The sequence below is a fragment of the Mesoplodon bidens genome (assembly GCF_964165515.1).
Source record: "Mesoplodon bidens genome assembly, chromosome: 3".
NCBI lineage: Eukaryota > Metazoa > Chordata > Mammalia > Artiodactyla > Ziphiidae > Mesoplodon > Mesoplodon bidens.
Window position 1 is genome coordinate 121,031,026 of NC_138178.1, and position 17,541 is coordinate 121,048,566.

A 17,541-nucleotide genomic window follows, 5' to 3' on the forward strand; every position below is an offset into this window, starting at 1 on the left:
CAGTTTCTTTTTTTGTTTGTTTTTTTAAATTTTGCTTATTACTGAAAGGCTAAGTACTAGTTATTCTGCCATGAACAGAAGAGTAAGACTATTTCATTTGCTGAGAATGACAGTTTTTATTCATTACAACCACAGTTAATATGACATAAAATAGGCATAAAATAAATCAAACCTATAAGAATAGGTTTTATTTAGAAAACTAGGTGCATCATTTCTAGAATAATTATGTATTTCATATTTTCATCAATTAAACATTTAAGTGATTTTCTGTAGCTGTTTTCCCTTTTGGTGTTTAAAATTATACATACTTTTTGAGAATTTTAATCACATACGCATTAGTATTTTTGTTTTTGATGATTATTTTCAAGAGCAAATACTTAAGATCAAGGTAGAAGTGAAACTGTCAAGTTTTTTAAAAATAAATTTGAATAAATACAAGTGCACTAAGTTTTTTCAGAAAAGGAAAATGGAATATGACATCTTGGACTCACTGTCAAGTATTTTGATGACTGCTTTCCATAAATTATCTTCAAAAATCCACATTATATCACATAAAACATTCTAATAGTTAAGGAGCTCAGAGCATTTGTGGTAAATTTTCAGCCTTTTTTATATTTGAGAACAAGATCCTGTATTTGCAGCTAGGATGTGGAGGTTGTACTATTTTCAAGATAGTTTGTAAAGATGAATCAAATTTAATTAACAATTAATTACTTTCAAGTATCTTGCCACAAGGTTAACAAATACAAATATTGTCTCTTTCTGTTTATGCTCAAACTAGTAAATTGAAATACTTGCAAATCTCTAAATATGTCTAAGCTTTTGAAGTTACAAGATGTCTTTTGGAGGTTTAGTGGAAATTTTCCTGAGCTCCCACCCTCCAGTCTGGGCTGAATGTCTCTTTTTTGTGAACCCAGGGAGTGCCCTGGACATATTTCAAAAATAGCACTTAATTGACAGAATTATAATAATCTGTTGACTTCTTTGTTTTCACCAGTTGATTTTAAATCTCATGGGGTCATGAATGGTATATATAATTTTTATCCTAGGGTCTACTACACAGACAATACAGAGTTAATATTTTATATTTGGTTAAATAAGCAAGTGAATAAATTGTTTCTGTATTCTAATTTGCATAAAAAAGATTATTTTAGTAGGAATATGAACTTTACTCAAATGATTGGATGCTAACACTATATTTTGTGTCTTCTCTTACAGGCTCTTAAAACTGATCTACAATGGAAAAATTTCTTTTTTATCTGTTTTTCATTGGCATAGCAGTGAAAGCTCAGATCTGTCCAAAGCGTTGTGTCTGTCAGATTTTGTCTCCTAATCTTGCAACCCTTTGTGCCAAGAAAGGGCTTTTGTTTGTGCCACCAAACATTGACAGAAGAACTGTGGAACTGCGTTTGGCAGACAATTTTGTTACAAACATTAAAAGGAAAGATTTTGCCAATATGACCAGCTTGGTGGACCTGACTCTATCCAGGAATACAATAAGTTTTATTACACCTCATGCTTTTGCTGACTTACGGAATCTGAGGGCATTGCATTTGAATAGCAACAGATTGACTAAAATTACAAATGATATGTTCAGTGGGCTTTCCAATCTCCATCATTTGATACTGAACAACAATCAGCTGACTTTAATTTCTTCTACAGCATTTGATGATGTCTTTGCCCTCGAGGAGCTGGATCTGTCCTATAATAATTTAGAAACAATACCATGGGATGCTGTTGAGAAGATGGTTAGCTTGCACACCCTCAGTTTGGATCACAACATGATTGATAACATTCCTAAGGGGACTTTCTCCCACTTGCACAAGATGACTCGGCTAGATGTAACATCAAATAAATTGCAGAAGCTACCACCTGACCCTCTCTTTCAGCGAGCTCAGGTCCTAGCAACCTCAGGAATCATAAGCCCATCTACTTTTGCATTAAGTTTTGGTGGAAACCCTTTGCATTGCAACTGTGAATTGCTGTGGTTGAGGCGTCTGTCCAGAGAAGATGACCTGGAGACCTGTGCTTCCCCAGCGCTTTTAACTGGCCGCTATTTTTGGTCAATTCCTGAGGAAGAGTTTTTGTGTGAGCCTCCTCTCATTACTCGTCATACACATGAGATGAGAGTCCTGGAGGGTCAGAGGGCAACCTTGAGGTGCAAAGCCAGGGGAGACCCCGAACCTGCAATTCACTGGATTTCTCCTGAAGGGAAGCTTATTTCAAATGCAACAAGATCTCTGGTGTATGATAATGGAACACTTGACATTCTTATAACAACTATTAAGGATACAGGTGCTTTCACCTGCATTGCTTCCAATCCTGCTGGGGAAGCAACACAAATGGTGGATCTTCATATAATTAAGCTCCCTCACTTACTAAACAGTACGAACCATATCCATGAGCCTGATCCTGGTTCTTCAGATATCTCAACTTCTACTAAGTCAGGTTCTAATGCAAGCACTAGTAATGGTGATACTAAAGTCAGTCAAGATAAAATTGTGGTGGCAGAAGCAACATCATCTACGGCACTGCTTAAATTTAATTTTCAAAGAAATATCCCGGGAATACGTATGTTTCAAATCCAGTACAATGGTACTTATGATGACACCCTTGTTTACAGGTAAGAAAAATTAAGCACATTTTTGTACTTGCTGTGCATCTTAGTGTAGGACTTGATAATCTACTACTGCGTTTTTTCAATCAGCAGTGCTACTCTGTGTTGTAATTAAAGTACTCCAATTTTTAAAGTATATAATGTAAGGCTTGTGAAAGGTGAATACATGTAGAGAAATATTTTGAATGCTGTTATTTTCAGAGAGTTCAAATTTATATTTAATATTATGCTTACTTACTTTTTTCCTCTCATCTAAGAGATGTGACTATCAGAGAACGATTGATTTATCTTAAAAATTCAAAAACATACCAGAACTTACACATCCACATGAGTATTCTTTCCTTCAAGGAAGTCACATTGGGAGGCTATGCTATTATCCCAATAATGCTGCCATTGCTCAAAGCATTTTTGGAATTATCTTTAGAACCTTCGTCATACTATTTTGAATATCCTCAGTGGTGGCAAATCTTCGTCTTTTGAGGGTGAATTTGAATTTTGGAAACAAGCAAAAGCCATTTGGAGCCAAGTCTTGTGAATAAGGTGGGTGATCAAGATGGGTATTGCCATTTTTGGTCAAAAATAGGATGTAACTATAAAATAATGAGACTGATTTTTTTGAGTGATTGAGTTATGTGTGTGTGTGTTGCCTCATATACACTGGTTCTTAAGACAGTTCCAAAGAGAAAGTTTATAAGTATTTTGAGCAGTGAAAGTATCAGTGGAGTTAAATATGTAATCTCTGGGTAAGGATATTGGTGGAGAATTTGCATCTGACTAAAGAATTTCTGGTATGTTTTTCTAAAGTTCAGCCTCATTGATTTATAGTCACATCTTGTCCAATTTTCAGTTGGAAATATACATTTTTACTTCTCCATATAATTTCACTCATGATAGACTATTGCTACTCCTAGGAAATGATGTAAAATCATGGCTTTGAAATATACCTGTGTATACATGTGTACATATATATACACACATATATATAATATATATATGAATATATATATTATATATATATTCATATATATATTTTGCCTTTCAGCTTTTCTGAAATAAGATCAAATCAGTTTTTATATACCCAGATGGATTCTTGAAGATAATCTGATTTTTACTCATGTACGGAAATGAGAGAAATTTTTTTTAAAAAATAAGCATGGGCTGGTAGGAAAAAAAAAAAAAACCTACCTAAACATGTGACCGATGCTGGGCAAGGTTCTACTTGGCTGAGTTTTAATTTTCTTATCTCTAAAAGGAAGAGATTAGAGTAAATGGTTTCTAATATCCCTCTCATCACTAAATGTATGGGGATGTAGACTGCGGTGCGTGTATATTAGCATATAGTAGTTTGCTGTTGTCATACTCAGCTTTTCACTTAGGCTATGGATTATTTAACCCGTTGTCAAAGATGAGCATCCACCCCTACCCCTTACTTTCCTGTAGCTACTAGACATTCTCTAGACTTTAAACATTAGCTCTGTGAAATAGGTCAGTTTCTATTTTCCAAATTCCAAGATTTTAATCCTTCCATGACAAGTAAATTCTCTATGACCCTGAGGAAATTGCTTGAAATCCTGACCTTAATGTTTGTCACGTGTAAAATGGTGATAATGACTACCTCATAAGTCATTGTAAAAATGAAATTATAATGCATATAAAGTGCTTAGTAATGCCTGGCATTTCTTATGCACTAACTAAATGGTAGTGATCTCAACCACAATACATACTCTAGCCTAAAAGTTTCTTGGTACATTTAGAACACATTATTTAGGTTGTATAATAGATTAGCATTGCCAAGTCTTGAAATTTCTAAAACTCTTTCAGAGAAAAAAGAGAGTTTCAAGCCTTTATTCCAAATTAAATCTTAGTCATATATGGTTGCTACTGAGTAGAAAAAGGTAGTGGAGAATAGGAGCCACAGAAGACTTTAGTGATACAATGGATTCAGAGATATCTTAAACTCTTATCAAACTTTACAAACTATGTTGTGAAAGTAATTTCATCAGCCCACAATGGGGAGGATAGGGATTTATGCTCTGGTCAACAGCTTTGCCCTGTTCATGATTCTAGAATAATATTATGCATCAACCTCATTTATAGATAAAAACATACTGAGAACCAAGTGTTGAAGACATAAGAGAGGGTTGAGATCTGTAAATAAAGTACTTTAATCTTAGTAATTATCTTAGTTATTAAGGATAGAGCTAATGGGTACCATTCCATAGTAGCTTGTAACTGATTTGAAAAATAAATACTCTGAATTGCATTCCCGTTCTGGTTTCTAATGTGATTGTCAGTGTTTTCCCTTCCCTCAAATTGGCTTTTAGTCACAGAGGTGTTGTAAGTGCTAAATGGATTTGTTTAGTAGTCAGATAATGTCACAGTCACACCTTTCAAAAGTAATTTGTCATAAATGATTTTTTATCAGTGGATTTTATTAGGAATTCTGCTTTGCCAAGCAATGTAATTAGTAAGCTTGTCAAGACATAGTGCAGGCACCATTAATATAATGCAGAATCCAATAATGACTTTTAGCCATTTTTAACTGGGTAAATATAAGATTAGATCATTTTCTCGTATTTCATATGTTTTAAATGTGCTTATCTTAATGAGTACTGAAATGAAACAGAACTAAAGTCATAATGACTGTGTGTGTATTTGTTTTGTTTTGTTTTTAATATTAACACAAATTCCATTGTCCCTCAGAATGATACCTCCTACGAGCAAAACTTTTCTTGTCAATAACCTGGCTGCTGGAACTATGTATGACTTGTGTGTCTTGGCAATATATGATGATGGCATTACTTCCCTCACTGCCACAAGAGTCGTGGGTTGCATCCAGTTTACTACGGAAGAGGATTATGTGCGGTGTCATTTCATGCAGTCCCAGTTTTTGGGAGGCACCATGATTATTATTATTGGTGGAATCATTGTAGCTTCTGTGCTGGTTTTTATCATCATTCTAATGATCCGGTATAAGGTTTGTAACAATAATGGGCAACACAAGGTCACCAAGGTCAGCAACGTCTGCTCTCAAACTAATGGGGCTCAAATACAAGGCTGCAGTGTGACGCTGCCCCAGTCCATGTCCAAACAAGCTGTGGGACACGAAGAGAATGCCCAGTGTTTTAAAGTTGCCAATGACAATGTGATACAATGTTCAGAAACTTGTTCAAGTCAGGACTCCTCTACCACTACCTCTGCTTTGCCTCCTACCTGGACTTCAAGTACTTCTGTGTCCCAAAAGCAGAAAAGAAAGACTGGCACGAAGCCAAGTACCGAACCACAGAGTGAAGCTGTCACAAATGTTGAGTCCCAAAACACTAACAGGAACAACTCAACTGCCTTGCAGTTAGCTAGTCGACCTCCTGATTCTGGCACAGAGGGACCCACATCTAAAAGAGCACATTCAAAGCCAAGTAAGTTTCTCACTTTGCCTGCTGAGAGATCCAGAGCAAGGCACAGGTACTCCCTGAATGGAGAATTAAAGGAATGCTATCATTATATTAACTCACCGAACACACGCGGACTGTTTTCTAAAAGAAGCATGTCTATGAATGCGATGTTAGTTCAGTCCAACAGTTCTGATGGGCATAGTGGAAAAGCAACTCTTTCAAATTCTGAGTGGATATTGGAAAGCACTGTGTAACCTATTATTTCTTTTTAATGAAAAAATTATTTTGAGAACTCACATAGGAAATTGGAATTTGAAATCCCAGTCTTATCTCTCTGATTCATGGCTAACAGAGCCATGGCGTATAAACCCTCTAGGGTATAGTTACTTCGTATATACATGGATATATATGAAGTAACTTCATATATATCCATGTATATATGAAGGTCATATATATAAAATTGTTTAGGGAAAAAGCATGACAGCAGTGCCTTCCCCATTCTAGGACCAGCTACCAGGTTCTGCAATAGCAGACCACAAAATGAAAGTTGTCATATGAAAAAAAAAAAGTCTTGCATAAATAATGATATTTCCTCCAGTCTTACAAAGTACCACCTATGGATGATTGGTATTTTTCAATGAGTAGATTGTATATTTTCTTTCAATGACAGTGGTGTTTGTTTTTAGGCAAATATTTTAGAGAACAGCTCTGTGTTGTCATGTTGTTTAAAATAAAATAGTCAAGTATACCCAGACAGTGTTAAAATAAGTACCCTTCTAATCAACATTCTTGGTTCAGGTGCCTTAATGGGTCTAAGATATTTCTCATCTATGACACAGCTTTTTCAGTGGGAAGCAGAAGAAAATGCAATTGATTTTTCATTTGGCAAAAAAAGCCAATTCAGTTTTAAGTCACAGGCCAGTTTTAAGTCATATGCATCTGCCTGGGCTTATGAAGGTGTTTTCATTCATTCAGTAAAGATTTGGTGAATGAATGAGCTTTATATTTTTCTTAATGCAAGTTAAATAGGGAAACAAAAATACAAAACTGCCTTTATCAAAGGAATATTTATTTTTATCACCAAGTTAAATAAAAATCTTCTAATAGAGTTCTTATTACATTTATAAGCAATATAAAGTCATTGCTCATTAACCAGATAGTAGTTTCGTTTTTGCCTTCTGCTCTGTAATTCTGAATTTGAATGTTTCTCTCTGAGTAAATGTATTTATTATTTGAACCAAAACTTGTGATGAAATTTAATTAGAAATTATACAGCTTAGTGGGAATATGTCATTTAAAAAAGGATTTTTAATTTAGTCAGACAGTAATATTGCTCCTTGATAATATGACATTCTTGGACAGTCACTGAAATCAAGGTTTATAGAGAAATGTTCTATCTACTCGCTGAAATTTTTTACAATATTATATGGTAACTTAATGGTGTTTAATTAAAGATCAGTAAACAGGACTTTGGGGTTTTTTTGTTATTGTTTTGTTTTGGTTTTTTTTTTTTGAGAATAAGGTTCATGTGGGAACGTTGCACAAAAAGTTTTAGCCATAATATAATAAGATATGGACTTTATGTAAATTACTCCCTGGGAGTAAGTTAAACACACAGTAAAAGTTTAGTAACTCTTTCAGATTACTTGAAATACCATTTAAAACACAGGTGAGGAGTGTCCGTCATTGGTTTAATTTCCTCTTGTTGGAAGCATTTATAAAATTTTCAGTTAATTTCAACTTGACCAAGGCACATATTATACATGATTTATCGTGATGACATTCAAAAGTAGATTAGATTAAAGCAGTTAGAGATTACTTTCTGAGCAACTCATGAAAAAATTTGTCTAATGGGCTTTCATTACCTTAGGTGTTTCCTAAATGTCTTCTCTGCCCTGCTTCTTTTTCTGAAGTTTGTCTTTCACATTTCTAAAATATAATCAGCCTTCCTGGGTCAGGTATATAGTTCTTGTGAAGAATAAATGAGAACACATGTGTGGTATTATTTTGTAAAATCAAAGCATTGCTCAAAGTGAAGAGTATTTTCAACACTATTTCTGTAATAATGCTCTAATCCCAACTAAACATTTTTAATTAACACCAGTTACTTAATTCTTCATGAAGTGCTGATTGACAAAAGCATATTATTTTTCACCTTCCTAGTTTTTACCTGCATAGTATTAAAATATCCTGAATATATAAAATATTTCAAGACTTAAAGAAATGAATCCCCAAACAGGGAATCTCTGGCACACTGAACATTGTGGTCAAGGGGGCGCTGAAATCACACAGAACAGGCAGCAGCTTAGTGTGTCTACTCCAAGCTACTGATTAACATGTTCTATTTTCCAGTTGCCTGGACTTTTTAAAATCAATTTCCTGCTTATGTTTCTAATGAAGCTTTAATTAAATATCTTTTATTTCTCATAAACATTTAGAACTCTTATAATATCTAATCATGTGAAATTTTATTCTGTTTGACTAAAGCCATTGAAACCATTTAAATTGTTATTGCTTTTACAAGACTCCTTTTAGGGTGAATTAACCAAATGCTTGAACACTTGTTCTACAGGTGTTAAGAAGGCCTGTGTTCCTATCTTTCAAAAAGTTTATATTTGAACAAAATATGTGAACAAAAATTGGCCTATCAAGAGGGTCAGATGTTATTTGGTGTTGTTGATAAGTATGTGAAAAATGTTTTGCTCAGGGCAGTTTCAGTGTGAAGTGGCTGAAAGATAAATCTATGGGAAGGTTGAGGGTGATTAAAGGTGCCTGGTATAATATCCAAAATGCAGTAGTTACTCAGATGAATGAATGAGCAAATGGATAGATGAATAAATAAGTGAATGGAGCCAGGGAAGAAAGCTCAATATTAAGAATTTTGATTACTTAGCACAATGGAGATTTGTGATCCAGATATTTTATTACTATAAGCAAGAAATTCTGTCCCTCTTGTTGTTTTTCTTTCTGTCATTTCCTACATTCCTTATTTAACCAACTACGTACATGTGATCCAAAGCATATGATTTTGCTGTTTGTTGTTGCTGACTGTGTATAGGTTGTATATATTGTTTTTGCTTCCTTGTTCTTAATTATTCTTCTTTAATTTTTAGCCATTTTACACTATGGTTTCAGTTTGTTCACTAACAAACTGACAAATAATATATTTACAGATATTTACTCCAAACTTTTTTTAAAAATTATATGTATTTCTGTGTTACTTTTTGTTTTGGATAATTGTCCCCCAATTTGAAAATGTCAAACTATTATTAAAGTAGGTCTTTTTAGAGAAAAGTATATATAATAGATAAGTTCCATAAAGGAATAGTGAAGCATCCGAAGTAGGCTCAAAATCCTAAGAAGAAATGAAGTTTGGTTTGATGAATATTATTTATTTTTAGTTTACAAATAGATTAGCACAGAGGTACATTAAATACAGTAATTTAAATTAGATACAATAACACCTTTGCTGAGAACAACACATTTTCTACATTTTTTTCTAACCATTAAATGTATTAGTTAAGTTGAGGTCACAGTAAGCTTTTTTATGCTTTTAGACAGTTGATTTTAGCTACTTTGCAGATATAGTTCACTAAAAAAGTTTTAGAATATAAGTTTTTGAGCTATTGTAAGCCACCTGTAGACATAACAAGCTTACTACCTGAATGATACATACTTTCTCCACAAGAATTTAAAGAATTGTAAAAAATTATGTCTTCCATTGTCCACAGGAATCTTCTTTTTTTCATGAAGTATTTTCTGCTTTGCCTTAAAGCACTCAAAAAGTACTTCCAAACTAAAATTTAACTATTTTATTTGCTTATATTACTGTAAGGAAATTAATATTTATTTATGAAACTAAAAAATTATCACAAAGTTCACACCAATAGCCTTTTACTTCCTAAATTTTAGTATCTCCCCCTCTGTTTATTCATAATAATAAAGTTAAAAACAATCATTAAAATGCCAGTAGTTTAAAATTTTCAAAAACATAAAGCATCTTCTTGTACAAGAATTGTGAAGGTAAATGGGGTGTTTCTTCCAAAGAAGACTGCAGATACGAGCCCATTTTCTTCTCGATGTGGCAGAATTCCAACTCCATTTTATAATGATAAGCAAGCAGTGTTCATTTTTTTTAGACAGAATGAAGACTATGTACCCTATTCCCCTTGCTCAGCCTTCCCTTGAGTCTCAGGAAGAGTCCAGTCTTTCCACTTCAACAACGTATGTAGATGCTTCTGTGTGTGAGTGTGTGTAATGTGTTTTGGGGAAAGGACTTCAGCCCAGAGGTGGATTGGATGGGAAAAGGATTTTTCTTATCTTCCTCCATTGGTAATAAAACACTAATAATAATAATAATAATAATAATCATAATGACAATTTACCTTATAATGTTTGTGAGTTCAGTGTTAGTTGAGGTAAGTTTATGGATAAAAAATATCTCACTTTTAAAATTTCATAGAGGAAAGAGAAAATAACCAAAATTAATTAATGGAATTTTAAATATAATTGTTTCAGAGCTCTGTCTTTCAGATTACTCAGTCCTTTCCCTCCCATGCTAGATAAATACATGCTGGGATTACAAATACAATTAGTTTTGTCAGGTTTGGGGTAGGTTGTTTGTTTGTTCGTTTTTTGCAACAGAAACCATCCTTCTTTTAGCAGTACAGAATAAAGAATGGTAAACGTATTACTGGGATGGAGTCATCCTAATCGTGGTGTTATCTGGAGGGGGACATAGAAAGTAACAGTTTGTAACTGGAAGTATATTAAAGTATGCAATTACCTCTTTAAGGTAATATTAGTGCATCTGCAATTTCACCAAATATAAATATTCAATATAACAATAATCAGTGTACCACTGTCTTCTGATTTTTTCAGCTATTTCAAAGTCAAAATTTAGTATCTAAAGTTACCATCAACGTGAAGGGACTTATGGAATATACTATGTGGCCTCTACCATAATGTAATTTCCTAATTATTTTTTTTCTGTATAATGCGAACATGTCTTGTTATTGCTTTCATGTAAAACCTAATCTCCAGAGGTCATTGTAAATTAATATGAATATTTATGCTGGAGGTTTTATCAAAAAGTATTTTGTACTGTTCTCATCACACTCACCTGTGAACACTTAGAATGACATTTTCCTGAGACATCTAATTTTTTCTTATAATTGTGTCCCTTCTTAATGACTAGAGTATTTGCTTTAAAATAGGACATTTGGGAGGAAATAGAATGTGTACTGTACAGGGCTATTTAATGATATTAAACATTTATAGCCAATTAGAATATACATATGAACATTTGAAGGCAGAATGTTTGCATTTAGAACATTACTATTTTATATAAGGATAAACTGGTATTCAGCAAAACATGCTATTATTATCTTGGGGGTTATTGAATAATGGTTTATATTATAAATTATTATTTTATACTTTGCGTGGTGAATATGGTAAAACTACATTTCCTGCTTTGGATTGTTTTTCCTTGATGTATCTTTCCGTATTAATCATATGCAACTCTGTGGTCGAAATGTTAACTTTGAGTAAGGAAAATGAATAGAAGCCGATTCTCTTATTGAACTCTTGCAGGAAAAGTGCATTCCATATTGATAACTACTCATTTTAGTAACTAGAACAATATTTTTTAAAATTCTGCAGTATTATGTATCAGGAAATAGCCATAGAGAACTATGAAGTATTATAAAGTCAATTGCAATTAACCCAAGAACTGGTAAGTTATTATAAAAAAAATTTGCAGATAACTCTTTGTTAAGATTAATCTTATCAAGGTTTCAGTGAGAAGTATTTTAAGGTCTGTTTCATAAAAAATGAATTGTTCATGACACTGAAAATTTTATTCCCAGATGCTTTGCCGACTAATGTTGACCAGACTGTCCAGGAAACACAGGTGAGATTCTTGTTACCTGTCACATGCTTCAGCACTTAAGTGGGTATATTCTTTTATAAATGAATTTTTAATTTTTGTTTTGCTAGTTTATGTAACTTGTTGAAATTTTCCATTAAAACTTACTCAATGCTCAGTGGTAAACAGTGAAGTTCAGTCTGGTTAAGTGAATTTCCACTTCCTAAATTTAGACATATTTCTGGTTAACCAAATATTTCTGATTCACATTGTAAGAATAAAGGGAATACTAGTGTGACTTTGGAGTCACATTTGTAGTCACGCATGATATCATGTGTATTTTTACAAATATTTCCCAACATGAAGACAGTAGCTTGATAAGAATATATTCACTCCTATCCTTGAGCTCCACATCCTAATAGAAGCTGAGATAATATATTAGGCCTCACTGAAAGTGGATGAACAGAAGTGTTTCATGTATATGAAATGAATGAAGCCACTATAAAATGGAGCAAAAGACAACACATGAAATGTTCATGGTATTCCTTTTGTCAGCAACCAATTACTCTTCTTGGTTTCCTTTCTTTCTTTCTTTTTTTTTTTTTAAGTTTCAAATGAGTATTTGATTCCTGCATTTTAATTGGATCAGAAAGTGTGTTTCCAGAGCAGAATGACACTTTAGCAATCTGTTCAAACATCTGGATGCATCAGCCATTTGCTTAAGATTTGGCCCAGAAAAAATATTCTCCTTTTAAAGGTTCTTAGAAAAAGCCATTGATTTATTTGTTGATAGTAAAAATAAGGGTCTTTTTTTTAATTTAACCATTTCTTACTTACAAGATAACAATAACTTGTACCATCGTTCTGGGTTTCCCCTAAAGAATTCCATTCCCAAATCAAACAAAATGTTTTTCATCATTTCTTTACTGAATTTAGGGTCCCATTCCTATGCTGCAAAAAAAAAAAAAAAAAAAAAAAAACGGCTGGCTCACTGGAAACAATCAATAGCACAGAGTCGGGCACGTACTTGATGTTCATAGAATTGAACTGACCTGCATGAAGGTGCCTTTGTTCTCTACCACCTTCCCTTTCTTTCTCTCCCTCTCTCCCTTTCTTTCTTCTTCCTTTCTTCCCTCCCTCTCTCCCTGTCTTTGACTTGGAAACATTAATTTATCATATAACTTTGGACACCTGGATGTTCTGAAAGAGAATATCCTTAGAAAGGAATTAAAAATTCAAACTTCCCCTATCAGAAGCATGATCCAGAGTGGTTCTAAATGTTCTATCAAGATTTGGAAGCAGGAGAATCAATCAATTACCAATTAAAGCAACTCTCCAAGTATTCATATTTTCTGGGGCATGTTACATATTACTGTGTTTATTTCCTTATTTTACCACAGTGTTAGAAGTCAAGTTTAGAGAAAAGTAATCTCCTTGGGAGTCTGTGTGCTACTTGAGATAGCAAAAGGTTTGCCAATGTGATAAGTACATAAGATTTCTAATAACGATTTTCTTTGTCCCAAAGTAATTAGTATTAGAGAACTTTGGAAAATATAGCTTAAAATAAAAAAAAATAATAAATGTAAATATGTCATAACCCACCACCCAGATACGAATACTAATAATTTGGTGCATGATCTTTCAGTGATTTGTCATTTCTGTATGTAGTAAATTCATGTGTACATATGTATGTTTGTATTAGATTTCATAGTGAATGTGCATATGTAGAATATGTCACCTATTTTTAAAATTTTATGCTGAGTCTTTATTGAGTTCCTTTTTTGAATCATTATGTCATAATGTCATAACAACTTTCCCTCCATGTTTTGGCTATTTTTTTTCTTTCTATGAGCATTAGCTAGAAAAATAAACCCACAGGCAAAGAAGAATGTTAACAGAATTTAGTGGTAATACATCATTTACTCATTAGCCAATTTCTTGCTACATTTCTGTTATCAGATTTAAGTCACCATATGACTTCAGTGCAACTATTCTTGTTATTTGTTAAATGATTTCTGCAATAGCAGGCTTATCATTTCTACAACTGTCAGCACAACCAAACAGTAATGTCCCTTTGAAGAGACTGTGACCTGTGTGGTAGTCTTCTGATGGCTTTTCACACTGTCAGCAGTACTTTACCTTGTGAATGAAGTGAGGTAGAGAGCTGGCAGAGGTTCCTTGTGCTCACAGCTTCTTATTTTTTTGGTGGGGAGGTGGTAGTGGGATAAGGAGGATTATACAATTTTAGTTTAAGTTTATATTCCCTGTAGGATGGTAACATACATGTCTTTTTCCACCCAGTGGCAAAATATATTTTCCAAACACTTGGACACTGCCCATTGCCTTATATGGAGATCAAAATGTTCCTTATGTATATAGACAATAAAATAAGCAAAAAAACTTAAAATGCATTTTTAATATATTAAAAAAAATGTTTCCTAGGTGACAGTAGTAGTTCTTTTAGACAAACTATTAATATATAAGTGAATAAAAAGTTAGTGTTGATTAGAAATAAACAGCAATATTAAAACAACTATGGGAAAACACAGTTTGGAAATCGTATGAACTAAGAGCTGAGCAGCAAAACAAATGTGTATATATGATTCAGATATGTTTCCAATGTTTTCTGTACAAACAAGAATGATCAATATAAAATATTTGGTTCTGTAGGGTTTCTTCCACCTATGATATTACCTTCAAGTAAATTAAGAGTAATAGAATAGACATTGTAGAAAATATTTAACTATTTTTATAATAATTAAAGCATACTTTTTGACCTATTTATTTGAACATTACAGAAAATCAGAAAAAAATATATAGAACCCTAGTGTCAGCAATGACCTTTAGAAATCATTTCCGTCTTTTTAGATATCCTAACTATATAAGATAAAAAAATCTCTCATAGGTCTTAATTACATTCAGAGTAAGAGCAATAACAGTTTCCCAAATCCATTCAATGTCGGGGTATTTTTTTGTTCCTCTAATGTTGACGTAGCTTTAATTTCTCCTTTAATTTGTAGTACCGTTGATAAGATTGTGCAGTGTTTTGCATGGTACCCTTTCACTGTCAAATGAGGACCATTGACAAAACATGCTGAACCTACCCCAAATTCATTATTTTTAGTTCTTATAACATTTTAGCATAGTTATTATAGTCTATCTTGTTTTTTTCTTTGTGATGCTCTTGTAATTTTGTGTTCCATATTTAGATCTTTATGGAATCATTATGCTTGTTTTTTGATAAGTAAAAAGTGTTATTTTGAATCTTACATATAAAATTTTTATTCAACTTCATATTACATCATCGTTTCAATAATGGCAGATTCAGGGCAGACAAATTCACACCACTGTTCCCAAAACCGATTGCTATTTCCTAATCTTCAAAATAACCACTTTTTTATAAACCATAATCCCACAGTTTGTTAATGTTATTATGTAATGTGAAATTGAACCAAAAACTCTTTAAACTATGCCAGCTTATAGAATCATTAACTTGATATTAAAAGAAAGTTTGTTATTCTGGAAGGATTTTTTATTTCCAAAGTCAAACTAATTATAATGTCCACTATATTTTTCTTCTAGGTATATTTAGTCTTTTCTATATTACTACTTCCTGAAATGAAATTTGGTGTAGTACAATCACTTTTTTAATCAAAGGGAACATATTACTGGATATACAAAAATAAATAAAAATCTTGTTTATAACCAATTTCACCAAAATAAGCTGTGCTGTGAATCCAATAGCGAGGAATTTAGCTATTTCCAATCATAGTTTAAAGTGATTTTTGTAATGTTTTCCTTAGAATGAATATTCCAGGTAAAGTATGCTAGTGATGTCTATATTTCAGTAGTTTCCAAGTAATTATTTTTTAAAAATCAGATACACATCTATTATCTATTAACAATCTTCAAACATCCAGTAATTCTTTGTTCAGTCATTCTCAAAAATTATCGTTTGTCTCAAAAATAACTTCACTTATTCTGATTAACTATTTTGAAATATTTTCTTAAGTAAAATATCTCTGTAGCATTTTGCCTACCTTTACCACACAAAGTTATCCAAATTTGTCCTATATCAACACTTTGATATAGAATATTTGAAGTTAAGAAGCTATTTTCATCATTCATTTGTTCCATGCATTTTATAACTCTCAACTTGTAAACATGTAGTTGTTCTTGAATGGAAAGGAGAAAAATTACTTCTATTTCATATTAGGAAATTGTATATTTCTCAAAAATTATTTTCCATCTTATTGAAGTATAGAATTTATACACATATTTGAAAGTCATGAGTACTGAGAACCCATGTTAGAGAAAAAACATTTTCACAGTTTGTTATTTAAATATTTTAAAATTGCTTTTTATACGATTTTCTTTCAAAATCATGTTAACTATGAAATGACTTTGCTTGTGAGTTATTGTCAGTTTTCACATTTATTTGTTCTGTGGGTGAAGAACTAATTAATATAGATGAATTTATTGTCTTCACTATCAGTAAATATATAATTAAACTTTATAAAACTTTAATATGATACAAAGCTTCCAAAAGAATTTATTAAAAAAGTAGAGATCACATAGGTTTTAGATATGATGAACAAATTTGATCTAAAATGTTCATATTTAAAAAGCCAATGTGAATATTTGTTAAAGACTGAATAGCATGCATTAATGAATAAAGTAACTTTTTTTCCTCTTAATTTGAGAATATAAATGTGCAAGGAAAAATGCCATTCCTCAATTTGGCTCTGACTTGCATAACTATTTAGTCTTAAAACATTTAGATTCCTTTCTAAAATGAGATTTTTTTAATATATTCAATAATTTGAAATTACCAGGGAACATTTTAAGTGCTGACGTGCATGTCTAAATAGTATCCAGAAATATATCTAGTATTTTGTAGCAATAAGCTCCTGCCTGGATGCTTACAGCTCAGTAACTTCTAGATTGCTAGCCCAGTGATCTTATTAGCTGTGTTGTTTTCTTTCTTCTTTTTTTTCTTTTTCTTTTTCTTTCATTTCAGAGGCCGGAGTTAATCTGAAGAGCACCACTTCTCTCTCTCCTGAAAAAACTTGCCACTGATATTTTTACCAGACAAAATTTAAAAATGTTTCAATTCACAAAGGCTAATTGTTGAACTGGTGTCCTAGAAGAAATTGTCCACAGGAGCTGAAGCAGAAGTCTCTGATGCCGCGGAACTGGCTATATCAGACCATGGTTAATCCCCTTTTAAAACCAAATTTTTTTTTCTTCTGACCTACAAGTATTTTTTTTTTAAGAAGGAAAGAAAAAAGCCTACATTGGCATCGAGTTCTGTATCAATCCATGTTACATTGCCATCCATGATTTAAGACTGTAGAATCTTGAATAATCTATATCACTTTAACAAATAAATGTTTTACTATGACAGAATTTGCACATTGCCTGATTTGTGGAAACCTCAGTTGCTTCAAGTGTGAATGGTGAAGTGATGATTGTAGGAGCTAATAATATTATTTTACATCTATGTAGTACAAAAACCTTAGGGGGTCACAAATTGCTTTATAATATTGGAACTAGTTCTTCCATGACTGAAGTGCACCCACTTCTATGGGAGAGCAGTACAACTATTTAAACAGCTTTACAGCAATTTTATGCTTCAGTGTAAGACCAAAAGGGATGAGGGATCT

The 17,541-nt window shown here is 32.6% G+C and overlaps 1 protein-coding gene across 3 annotated transcripts; it reads left to right on the forward strand.

Moving 5' to 3' along the window:
• Positions 1-1,237: 1,237 nt before the first annotated feature.
• Positions 1,238-17,061, forward strand: LRFN5 (leucine rich repeat and fibronectin type III domain containing 5; the record flags this gene model as incomplete). 3 transcript variants are annotated; one of them, XM_081228642.1, is made up of 4 exons in its annotated part: positions 1,238-2,623; positions 5,321-6,033; positions 11,877-11,920; positions 16,896-17,061. In XM_081228642.1, the coding sequence occupies exons 1-4, from the start codon at positions 1,239-1,241 to the stop codon at positions 16,911-16,913; spliced, it is 2,160 nt and encodes a 719-aa protein (XP_081084768.1). In that variant the 5' UTR covers position 1,238. The 3 variants fall into 3 exon arrangements, with proteins under 3 accessions (XP_081084768.1, XP_081084769.1, XP_081084767.1); XM_081228643.1 differs by lacking the exon at positions 11,877-11,920 and having other exon boundaries at positions 16,896-16,954; XM_081228641.1 differs by lacking the exons at positions 11,877-11,920; positions 16,896-17,061 and having other exon boundaries at positions 5,321-6,263.
• Positions 17,062-17,541: the final 480 nt, after the last annotated feature.